Genomic DNA, 12,463 nt, shown 5'->3' with positions numbered 1-12,463 from the left:
AGTCACATGGTGTAAATCTGGACTATCTATAGTTACTATAGATTTATACCAAGGTGGCTGAGAGTAGTATTTGGACCTCAGTTTTCTTCAGGGATATTCCCATTGATTTCAGTGGAGAGCTACCTGAGTAAAAAGCTGAATAAGGGCTGTAGAATGGACCATATATACTTGCAGCTTAATTAGAAAAAGGGATGGACAAATTCTGAGTATTACTGAGCATAAAAAATGCTCATGAAACATCTATTGAATTAAGATCAAGAAGCCAGGAAAATAATTAGGAGTACTTTACCCAAGCTCCTCCAATTAGAAACTGTTTAGATCAGGGATTGGCAACCTTTGGCACATGGTCCATCAGGGAAATCCACTGGCACACCAGGACGGTTTGTTTACCTGCAGCATCCACAGGTTCAGCCAATGGCAGCACCCACTGGCTATGGTTCACCGCTCCAGGGCAATGGTGGCTGCGGGAAGCAGCGGACAGCACATCCGTCAGCCCATGCTGCTTCCCGCAGCTCCCATTGGCCTGGAATGGTGGACCATGGCCAGTGGGAACTGAGATCAGCCGAACCTGCAGATGCTGCAGGTAAACAAACCATCCCGTCCACTAGCGGATTTCCCTGACGGGCCGCATGCCAAAGGTTGCCGATCCCTGGTTTAGATAAACTCAACTACATCAAACAAAGGAGTGAAGGTGATCCACCCCAATAGAAGGGTGGGGGGAGAAATCAGATTACAACATATATGTAAACTTGCAAATACAAGTGAATGTATTATAAGATGTAAATATATGTTAGACATATTTGCAACATTATTGTTTAGTAATAAACCTGTAACAGAACTTCATATGAGACAGTCCAAATTCAAAGGAAAAATAGTTAACAATTGCTATTCCTACCAGATAAACAACTAATTGCAATATATTACACAGCTAGGTCAATAATACAAGTATCCTATGGTAGGGCAACTTCTTCCCTCCCCATCTCAGGCACTACAGTCCTACTCTAGACAGGATGCTAAATGTTCACGGAACAGCGGAACCCTGGTGAGAATGAGCTTCTGGTCACTTGATAGTGATATTGGCTTATCCTCTTCACCACTGGATTGAAAGGCAAACTTCATAGCACTTCTACGTCTTGCTGGCTAGGGCAAATAGCAGACTAAATCAGAATTTGAACTAGCATGTGACTGTAGAACCTTTTCCCATATGGATACCAAGCTGGCCTTCTATCCACATGAGCAACTTTTCAATCTTTTTCTATCTGTTCTATTCCCTTCTTTAACTCTCTGAATTGTGTTGCAGGGAATAAAAATCTCTGAAGCACCCATTATGTGGATAATTAGAGAACCACAGTCTCCAGGACTGTCAACCAGCACCTTTCAGCAGCACTAAAATTCACTAAAAGAAAACCAACTAACTGGATCTTCATACTAAGAGAGTGTCAGCCCAGTTCCACTTGAGAGTCAGGCCAAGTGTGGATGTGACTTGGAAGTAAGTACAGGTGTCTTCAATCAAAATGCTCTTCAAGCTGAAGGGGAGTGGAATCCTAAAAAACAGAGCAGAAAAAACCAACAAACTATAAAATAGAGCCCAAATCAAATTAAAAGAAGTCAAATTGAAGCAATGAAAGGTATAAGTATGTTCATGTAAAAGTTAGGGTTGGTCTCCATTTATGCACAATGCATTCTTTTATCTTGTCCAGTATGCCCGTTTGCCAATCCTAATCCACAAGGCAATGTATTTTGTCCATTAGCCTGTTGATACTGGGCCATATCTTCAGCTGGTGTAAACTGACTGACTCCATTCACTTCAGTGTAGCTATGCTGATTTATACCAGCTGAGGATCAGATCCATCATGATAGTAAGAGGAGCCATATCATAGTACTGGGGGGGCATTGCTTCTCTGCCCTGGGGACTCCCCCATGTGAGGTACCACAGGTTTCTATTCTCTCTCCACTGTCTTTAAGAGGTATGGGACATACAGAGGTGCTTTGGCCTGCAGTGCCATCTATATTGCTTTTGCATCTGAGCCAGATGATAGTCTCTCACTTTGCCCATGCCTGGCTGAGAAAGGAGTTTGGATAGCTAGCAAATGCTCAGCCTACGTAAGACAAAGCAGGGGTTCCTCAACCTTTTCCACAGTGTGACCCTCTCTTACATACCAGGACCATGCTGGTGCCCCATTTCATTTAGCAATACAGGAAGGGTAGGTTGTTTGGTTGGAGAAATAACTGGAAGAAATTGCAGATTTTTTTCTCCTTTGATTGACGAGATGCACCTGCCTTTTGTCACTAAGATTTGCAATCTAATGGCTCTTTCCTATGTTCCACTACTTCTGGATGTCTAGACAGAAACAGCGGCCAATAGTACTTTTTCCATCTTTGCTTGGCAAGGAGGGTGTGAGTGTTTCTGCTAGGTGTAGCCCTTGCCCATGCTCTTGACATCTCTGTGCTAGAATATGGCAATGCACTTTACAGGGGGTTGCCCTTGAAAAATCATTCAAAAAAATTCAGCTCATTCTACATGTGGCTGTCAATGTATTTAGTAGTGGTTCATGCATGGATCATACTTACCCCATGCTCCACAGAGTGCTAGCAGTTCATTTCAGGTTACCATTTAAGGTGAAATGCCATATGAATACTATATTTGTATAATTCATAATAGGAGAAGACAGTTTCTGAATTGAGCTTTTAGTTGTGGAAGAGTCTTTCAATTCTTATTCTGATCATCACCTAATTGTGGATGTGATGTTGCACCCCATAATTCTTTATGGAAATATGCTTATGAATGTATACATGACATAACTGGAATATGTTTTATGCTACATGTGCCATGTAACATATCTCTACAAAGGTTATGATCTACTGAATATATTCATCCTATTTGTATGCATGTATCATTTTTGTATTTGAAGTTATGAATATTGGCTGTGTACTTGTTTGATTTTAAGTAGCCTTAGTAAAGCATTTGGTCAGCTTCTTGAGAAAGGAATGTGCAAATTAAGTGCCCAATCAAGAAACACTTAACTGACAATGGATCTCGGAAGACTCCAATCCACATAAGAAGTCTTCCTGGAGACATTCAAGATAGCATGTGGGCAATGGCTGCTGTCTGTAAAAACTGAGTCATGCATGGACATGTGAATTGCCCATGTGACTCCAAAACTCCATCCTGGAGCTGGATTTTGTATAGAAGAGAGGAGGGGGTCTCCATCCACAAGAGAAAGTCTATTTAAGCCCCTCCATTTTGTCTTCAGCTGGCTCAAGAGATAGCCTCTCCACCCCCAAATGATACCTGAAAGAAACTGGAACAAAGGACAGTAACCACAGGGGTGTGAATGATTGCTAGACCCAGACTAGAAGGAGACTTGTATGTAAAAGAAGCTTACTGGAACATCTCTGAGGGTGAGGTTTCATCTGTAATCACTTTCTTACTGTATTAGGCATAGACTTTTATTTTATTTTGCTTGGTAATTCACTTTGTTCTGTCTGTTATTACTTGAAACCACTTAAATCCTACTCTTTGTATTTAATAAAATCACTTTTTACTTATTAATACTGGGGGGGGGGCAAACAGCTGTGCATATCTCTCTATCAGTGTTATAGAAGGTGAACAATTTATGAGTTTATACAGGGTAAAACGGATTTATTTGGGATTTGGACCCATTGGGAGCTGGGCATCTGAGTGCTGGAGACAGGAACACTTCTTAAGCTGTTTTCAGTTAAACCTGCAGCTGTTGGGGGACGTGGTTCAGACCTGGGTCTGTGTTTGCAGCAGGCAAGCGTGTTTGGCTTAAACAAGGCAAGGTTGTGGAGTCCTGGGCTGGGAGGGAAAATGGGTTAGAAGTAGTCTCAGCACATCAGTTGGCATTTCCCAAGGGGTTTTCTGTGATCCAACCCATCACAGTGGGTCTGACCAGATAGTAAGTTTTAAAAATCAGGATGGGGTGTATTAGGCACCTATATAAGCCAAAGGCCCGAATATCGGGACTGTCCCTATAAAATGGGGACATTTGGTCACCCTAGTCTAATCCCACACTGCAGTAAAAATTGGATGGAAATGTGTATGTGTTATGTAGAAAATCAAAATAGATTACCATAAGGGGCCCTTTTGTCCTTACCATCTATGAACTCTAATGGAACCCTTGCCAGGTGCTGAGTGCCTCATCTCCTATTAGGGTCAGTGGCAGCTGAGATGCGCTCACAGAAATTGTTCAGCACCTCAAAGGCTCAGTCCCTGTATAACTTTCTAAGAGTTTTCAATGGCAGAAGGACTTTAATTGCACTAACTAGGATACAAACTACAGTACAAGCTCTGTCAGTCCTCATCCTTCGTGGCACAAGCTGACCTACCAGATGGGTGCAGGTTGAAACCTCTCTCACCTGGTATACAGACACATTGCATAATGTGGGGTATTTTGAATGTCTTATTCCTTCCTTTGATGAATCTGCCAAGTCCAGAAGGGTCATTAATGCATTGCTAATATACAAGAGTGTACTTAAAAGGGAGAACAAACAACATAGTCCAGAGAGAACAATAAATGTTTGCTTACTCATGTCCATTCACTGTGATGCCTGACTCTTTCACCTCTAGAAGCACTCCATCAATGGTCGCAGTGAAGCAGACTGGAAATCCATTTTTGTCACTACGCCTGACCTGGATGTTGAAGTCCTGGTAACTGTCATTGCAGTGTGAGGCGAAAACATAGTGGCAGATTCCGGGGAAATCGAATTTAACATGGTCAAATGTCTGAAAGTGGAAACTGCCCCAAGTTGAACATTCACTCCTGGTGACTGCAGGGCGCTGGACTGTAGAAAGAGATAGGTGGGTAATGTTATCAGTGTGTATTGGAGGCTTTTATTTACACAGTGCCTAGCACCTGCCATTGAAGTGGCACTTTAAAGATTTAAGGGGGAGATTTTCAGCCATCCATGGCACTTTGGCATCCAACTCTTATTGGCTTTCAGCTGGAGTTAGGTACCTAAGTGCTCTTGGTGCCTCTGTAAACCTCCCCTTAAACTGTATTAAAGCAGGTTGGAAACTGGTTTGCACTCTCTTCTATCGGGCTCTCATCCAACAAGTGCCACAGATAACATCACTTTTCAGCAAGATGGCTGCCTCCAGCAGTAGACTCAGAAATGCCGGTTGTAATTAAAAACTTTTCTAAACGACACTGCATTTCATAGGTTACTCAAATTCAGAAGTGTGTCTAATATTGACTCAGCAAACATTTCCCTTCATTGAGAGGGATGCCAGAAACAAACTTTTGCTGGACCTTAAATAGACCTCCAACTTCTAGTACAACTCAGTCCCATCTCAAAAACTTTGGGCCAGAACCTTGGCCCTTGTGCAGCCAATTTGTGATGCTTAGAGACACCTTTTCTTCATCCCCCACTTAGGACTGAACCCCTCGAGTTTTCAATTGCATATGCTAAAGTTACGCATCAAAACTTTCTTTGACTGTGTATGAAACTACATCTCAGAAACAACCTCAGACTGCGAAGCTAAGCAAAACTGGTGTAATTCTCCGTTAACGGAAATTACACTTTGCTGCAATATGCTTTAAGCCTCTCATTTTGCCTACCTGGCGGAATGGCAGGAGAAAATGGGACGGTTTTCCTGATTTGTTGGTGTGATGGCCTTCAGTAATATTAACCGAGCAATATACATCACAGATCAAATCAAAATCAGCCCTTAACATACTCTGTGAACTCTGAAATGTTATGAAATATTCATAACTGGGAATCAGCAGGGGTGCATTCAAAATGTATTTTATTTAAATAAGATGCATCAATAAAACACACTAAGGTGCCAGTATTTTTTTACAGATTGCATTTGGTAATAGGCATTTGTAACACTAGAGTAGAGTGGAATAAAAGAGCACCTTTCTGCATACGAGGCAAGGGAAAATAGGTAGGTTTTACTCATTTGTTGGTGTGGAGTTGCTAGAAATACTAACCCTGCAGCAGCCAACACATGAATTCACAATCAACTTTGTGTAATAAATGAACTCAGAAAGCTATGAGACATTCAGAACCAGGAATCAGAAGGTAACAGTGCAGTAGGGGGAAAAATAGAATCCCTACTACAGTGCAGGTACCAGGCAATTAACTCTGGGGGACATCATGCAGAAAAATTTCCCCTAGAGACTATATAAAAGTCAGACAATTAAAAAGGATGTCACCATTTTCTATATTACAAACTGTGTCCAGCAAATCTGTTCTTTAAACAACTAATCTTGGAACCATGGAATGGCAGATGAATTGCTTTTTAATGCAAAGAAAAACAATTAATTACTTAAATGAGGTTCATTTGTAGTGTACATACACAGTGCTAAGCGATTTACAGCATGCACATATATCTCAGTCTAACCAAGTTTTTTTAATTTGACATTTGTATTTGTTATTTAATAGAGGTAAATATCTAAGCAAACAACTTCAGAGTTAGATTTTTCTTACCTATCTGCACTGGTGTTTTGCTCTCGCAATAACTCCAAATTAGGCAAAATATCCATAGTGACCCTCCCTTTTTTTTCCCCATCACACCTACTAAGAGGTAACTTGAAAAACCTCCCAGGGAAATGCTTTTTTCTTGGCTTATCGGCACAGTTTTATAGTCCAGGAATTTGGCGTGAGAACAAAACATTGATGGCAGAGTCCCTGAAAGGTGGAGCTTCACTGATTATTCCCTCGCTGGTTCAAGCTTAAAAGACTGAGCGCTCACATTACCTTCTGAAAAGACAACCACGTGTTTTTGTGGTATTTAATTCTTTGGGGATGAGCATGAGGGGATTCACTGCAGCTTTTTCCATTCCCCTTTTAAATACTTTAAAATGGTGTTTCTTTCTTCCCTTCCAGTTTTGTCTTTTTCTTCGTGGCAAACATCTTCCTTTTTATTGTGACTTATTGGACACAAGCACTCATGGCCCTGATTCAGTCCCTTTACTCCTTTGTTCAGACACCAGTGGAATTGCTCTTCCTCAGGATCAGTTTGTTGGTTATTATTACATGCTCCCTCTGCTGGCTGGATGGCTACTTCTGAGCAACAGAAGAAAAAATACTGTAGGGTCAGGCATAAAGCAATGGCTTATTTAAAGAAAAAAATATTGACAGCTGAGTGGTGGACTTTAAAAAGTGAAAGGGGCCAGGTTAGCTGCACTGGACACTGAAGTAGACTTTCCACAGAACAGGTGCAATGTTAGTACAGAGAATGCAAACTTCTTACCCCTACCATATAAATGTGTCTCAACCTTGCTTTGCAGGGATAGGAGGATGATTTAGCCTTCAGTCTCATAAAGCTGGAATTCATTGGTTCATTGGAGTTGGTTTTCATTGTGAGAACTCTGAGATTTCAAAAGCCCAGTTCACACAGGCCCACCAAAATACCATTAGGGCTCAGTCATGAGCTGGTCTATGCACTTATGCAAGGGGATTACCTTGAGGGACACAAAATATCTCTGCATCACCAGTCACCTCAAATCAAGGCCCATTACTTAGGTTGAAGAGTAGCTTGCTGGAGTCAATGGGACCACTCGTGGAGTAAGGTGCTTCTCAATGTGAGTAAAAGCATCAGAATCGGGCCCGAAAACATTAAGCCAAGGGGAGAGTCATTCTTGAACCCTGTATGTTTGTGATCGTCTATGGACAGTGATTTCTCCTGCAACAGTTTTCCCTGCTGTTCCAGCATCACTAGGGTCAGAATCACTTTATTCTCAATGAACTCAAGACTGTGTGTGACACTTTACTTATGTACAAATGGATGTGCCTAGGTGCTAATGAACAGAGCTGGGTGAATTTGTTTGACAGAAACGTTTTCAACCAAAAAAATGCAGGTTCGATGACCCTGAAATATTTAGTGACTGAGTGTTGAATTGTTTCAGTCAAAAAAACTAACAAATTTCAGAAAAAAATGAAACATTTAATTCCAACACTTTTGAAGCAAAACATTTTGATTTGAAATGACTTTTCATTTTGAAATTTTCTTTAATTTTATTTCAAAAATTAAAAAGCATTTAAACCTCAAAATTGAAATGAAATGCTACAGATGGAACAAAACGTTTCATTCAACCTAAAACTAGGTTTTTTGATGACTGATTTGCTGAAAATTTTGAAAAATTTGGTTTTGGTTTGATCAGTACGTCCCTCGGCCCACGCCATTTCCCACAGCTCCCATTGGCCGGGCACAGCAAACCGCGGCCAGTGGGAGCCGCGATCGGCCGAACCTGCAGACATGGCAGGTAAACAAACCGGCGGGCCCGCCAGGGGCTTTCCCTGAACAAGCGGTGTCCCAAGTTTGGGAAACACTAATCTAGTCTGTTCTCCTGCACATCTCAGGCCACAGAACCTCACCCACCCACTCCTGTAATAGACCCATAACCTCTGGCTGAGTTACTGAAGTCAAACCATGATTTAAACACTTCAAGTTACAGAGAATCCGCCATTTACTCTAGTTGAAACCAGCAAGTGACCTGTGCCCCATGTAGCAGAATCTGCAGCAAATACTTTGTGGGAGCTCAAAATCTGAGATTCTCAGCCCCAACATAAAAGAGGGTACAGTGGTTTTCAATTGGATTTTTTCCCAATATTCATTCTGTTTACATCATTCTATCTATACCATTCATTGTATCTATCAACATACATTATACCTATAGCTGGATGAATCATTAATCATTTATACTTTGGCAATCTTTCCACTTTCTCCCTTTGCTAATTTTCCATAAACAGATTGTAACTTTCTTATCACACTTATTCGTTGTGCAAGGTTATTTCCTGTGACTAACTCTTGGGCTTGATTTCTTGATGTTAGGGCTGATTTACCCTACTCTTCCAGTACAAAACTGCCTTATAAGCTGGCTTACCTGCTCACTGGAGGATATCCTCAACCACCATAATAGCACTTGTGCTAGCTGCCCTCCCGCCCAGCCAATCCCAGCTGCTGAGATGGCGCTGCGTGGCATGGGTTCCTTTACAGTTGGCTGCTAGAATGTCTTTTTTGGGCCTAGACGTGAGCCAGAATGACCCTAGAATTGGGGAGCGTTTTGACCTCACCCTCATTTAATGCCCCTTAGCCACAGCTCAAGATAGGGGCACACTGACAACACTGAATTAACTTCTTGTTCAGTGTGCAGTGAACAAGTCCTTGTGCACTATGTTATGGATGGTTTGCTTGCTGCTTTACCAGACTCTTTGGCATATACAAAGTTAAGCATCCTAGATCTGGCTCTTTGATTTCTTACTGCAGTTTCCCTGAAAGGTTTATGGGCATTCAGTGAATAACTCACAGAAGTGCAGGTGCAAGTCTCTGCCTGATGAAGATTTGCTGGTGCCGTTGCTTTTAAGGAAATCCCGCACCAGCAGGTGAGCACATTGTGCAGGACACGACACGTGGGTTCACATTGCCCCTTTCCCACTGCCTGTGCCCCATTACCTCCATTGTCTGTCAGTCACAATTAAACCAGGGCCCTCTGGGAGGTAAAGTCTGTTCCTGAACCTTTGCCATTTTGGCTGCTGCACAAAGCTGACATTAGACTTTATGGAACCAAGGCTGGAACTGCTGGATTTCTGTCCCCTTGCCTTTTAAACACAGCTCTTCTTCTACTCCATGCCCACCTGAACACTTAGGATGACAAACCACAGAATTCCTGATAGATAAATCAGAGTAAGAGAATATGCGTTAACGGATATTCAGGTGATCGTAATTCCCCTTTGTTCAATAGGGTACTATTGTAATAATCAGGTTCAGGCTTTGGTCAAACAATGCTCCAAGTGAGCCAGAATTGGGTCTCCCCATATGTACTGAAGGCCATGCGGCTGCTAGCAGTGATGACATTAGGGAAGGGTGATTAAACCAAGGAGAGACTGTTCCAGAATTAGTGGCTCACACAGACTGATATTTCAGGGGAGGAGCTATATCAAAAAGGTGTGTTTGGCCAAGGGTAAGGAGGGGATGCTGAACTCGGCTGAAACCTCCCCAGTAAGACCCAGTGACAAAGTCCTGGCATGTTGGTGTAGGCAGGTATTGCCTCCATGGCTACTGCTCAGGCATGCTGCAGTGAGGTGAGGGAAGGAAGAGGAGGGCTCAAGGGGCCAGATTCTCAGCCCTGCTCCTTTCCTTTTATATCGCTCAGGCAATGCAAAGGCAGCAGCAACCTCCCAAGAGCTCCTTGCTGAGGATACCCCTAATGTGGAGGAGCCCCCAGCATAATTAGAGCTAGCAGAGCTGATTACTGCAGGTTCTGCCCTGAAGCCGCCATGCATGGGGTGTTCTGAGGGCATGTCAGAAATGGCAGAAGGAGTGGATGGTGTGTGACTTGCTCCAGCAATCGCCATCTGGTAAATGTTCCCTTGGGGGAATATTGCCAGCTGGCACAAGTTAAAGAAACCCCCCACGCTGCTTCTAGGGAACAGGGCTGGGTAGAGAATCAGAGAGCTGTTATCACTGCCACCCGCCTTTGCTGCATTCAGCAAAAAAAATTGGCTTAAGTTAGCTGCCATCCTTTCCTGGGAACAGAACAAGCAATTTGGAAGGCTTTTACTGCCTCAGCAAAAAGGAGACCCTTCTCCCTCTTCTTCCCCTTTTTTCTCTATCTTGTCAGTTTTTTACCTGTGCTTGGGTCCTCTCTGTCTATTTTCTGGGAGCAACATTTGCTGCCAGTAACTGATGAGGATGTTCCGTTTCCAGTTCCTCTCCAGAAAGATGCTCTGCCACACTCTCAATAATCACTAGAAGCAGCCACACACTGGGCAGTGATTTCAGGAATGCTGATACGATAAGGGATTGAAGTAGCTTTTCGTAAGCTGTCTCATACCAACAAGGAGCCTGTGGGTATACTGAACCCACAGCACTGAACCAATACCACTGCATGCTTTCAACATATAACTTTTGCCTCTGTAACAATATTAGAATAAATAACTTTTCCCTTTATTGGGCCCCCTGGCCCAAGAGGCAGTTGATCTAAGCTTCTTGCTTTCCACAGATGTCCTGCCAGAGTATAATTATCTTGGCCTTTTTACAGCATATTTCATGGATCATTTGCCATTGAAGGGCAATTGTTTTTAGTTAATACAGTAGGTAAATATTAACTCCATTTTTTATCATATACAGAGGAAATACTTTGGTGGGCCAGATTCACCCATGCCTTACTGGAGATTTGCTGGCATGGAACTGGAGTAATGAAGGAATAAATCACATCCCATACCCTTTTCTAGACACTTGTTAATGACACACTTATGCTGATACTTATTGAATAACTGAGGGAATTAATACCATCCATCTCCAACTGCTTTGGACCACAGTACTTAAGTTCAGCACTTGCATTCATACCATTCAGTTGTACTGAAGGGTAGTCCTGTATGGATTATGTAAGTGTTGCAGCTAACCAAGATTTAAGCAATCTTAAATCTTGTCACTTGTGCCATTATGGAAATAGTCTGCATGCTGGTAGGATTCACACTGAAACCTTCTGACACCCCAGTTAATCTTGGATTAGAGAAAATGTGGCTTTTTTAACATAAATATCACCATAAAACACTGGGTTTATCCAGTCCTCTATTGGATAATGAAGTTTACTTAATTAACAGTGGACGGTTAGCCAAGATAGAGTGAGATTTGCTCATAGTCTCATTCCTATTAGTGTAAACCATAAACATAAATTTGGCCAAATCGAACTAGCAATGTCTTTAGGGTAAATGGTTGTTACATTAATTTTTTTATAGTTAGTCACATTCTAGTTTACCAGTAGGGCACAAGTACAAAATGGGAAGAATTAATCCCTGGTATAACTCCAATGAATTCAGGGAATTTACACCAAAGATTAATTTGGCCCACTCGATTTGGGTCTGATCATAATCTCGAGTCCATGGTATAAAAGCATGTTGCTTAAAGGTGACCTGCAAAGTGTGAAAAAGTGAGGTTGTGTCCTTGTTTGCTTCTTTATGATGTACAAAGTAGGAAGGTTTTATTTTATTTTTTTTTTAATTTAAAAAAAAGGGTTGGGGTTTTTGTTTTTTTGTCTCAGAAATTTAAAATTTTACCCACTCAGATTTTGCCATAGGGTTTGTTGAATCAGTGATAAGAATTGGGAAACTTTGTTAGCCCTTAACTGGAAGGCTCCCGTCAATGGCATCAGGTCCTCACTTCCGTAAGGAACAAATTCACACAGTATTTTTTTTAAAAAGAATTTTTTTTACCAATTTCTGTATATAGTAACAAATACATTGCTGGCTGGTGCTGGCATTTGCACAAAAACACTGACAGATCTCAATAGGCTTTAGGCAGCGCTCTATGAATAATGGATTTTCAGTTCACCGGCAGTTCCAAAAAAAATCATTACAAATTTGTCCTTTCAGGTCAACCCAAAACCAATTTTTTTCAGAATTTTTGATGAAGCAAAAAAAAGAAAAAAAATCATTTTGGGGTCAAACAAAACATTTGACCCAAAACAAAAACTTTTCATTTAGATTTTGA

General features: G+C 41.7%; 1 protein-coding gene across 1 annotated transcript in view; it reads right to left on the bottom strand.

Annotated features, from left to right (window-relative positions):
- LOC311522999 (mucin-5B-like) overlaps positions 1-6,538 on the bottom strand; it is a gene marked incomplete at its 5' end in the record, with an annotated part of 66,515 nt that extends 59,977 nt beyond the window's left edge. The window contains 3 exons of the mRNA XM_084632659.1: positions 1,430-1,544; positions 4,551-4,806; positions 6,457-6,538. Coding sequence (XP_084488785.1) covers positions 1,430-1,544; positions 4,551-4,806; positions 6,457-6,538 — 453 coding nt within the window. The remainder of the gene's footprint in view (positions 1-1,429; positions 1,545-4,550; positions 4,807-6,456) is intronic.
- Positions 6,539-12,463: the final 5,925 nt, after the last annotated feature.

Source organism: Lepidochelys olivacea, assembly GCF_965140295.1.
Source record: "Lepidochelys olivacea isolate rLepOli2 genome assembly, chromosome: 6".
NCBI classification, from domain to species: Eukaryota; Metazoa; Chordata; order Testudines; family Cheloniidae; genus Lepidochelys; species Lepidochelys olivacea.
The sequence above is the reverse complement of the archived record's forward strand: the minus strand, read 5'-3'. Positions and strand labels throughout refer to the sequence as shown.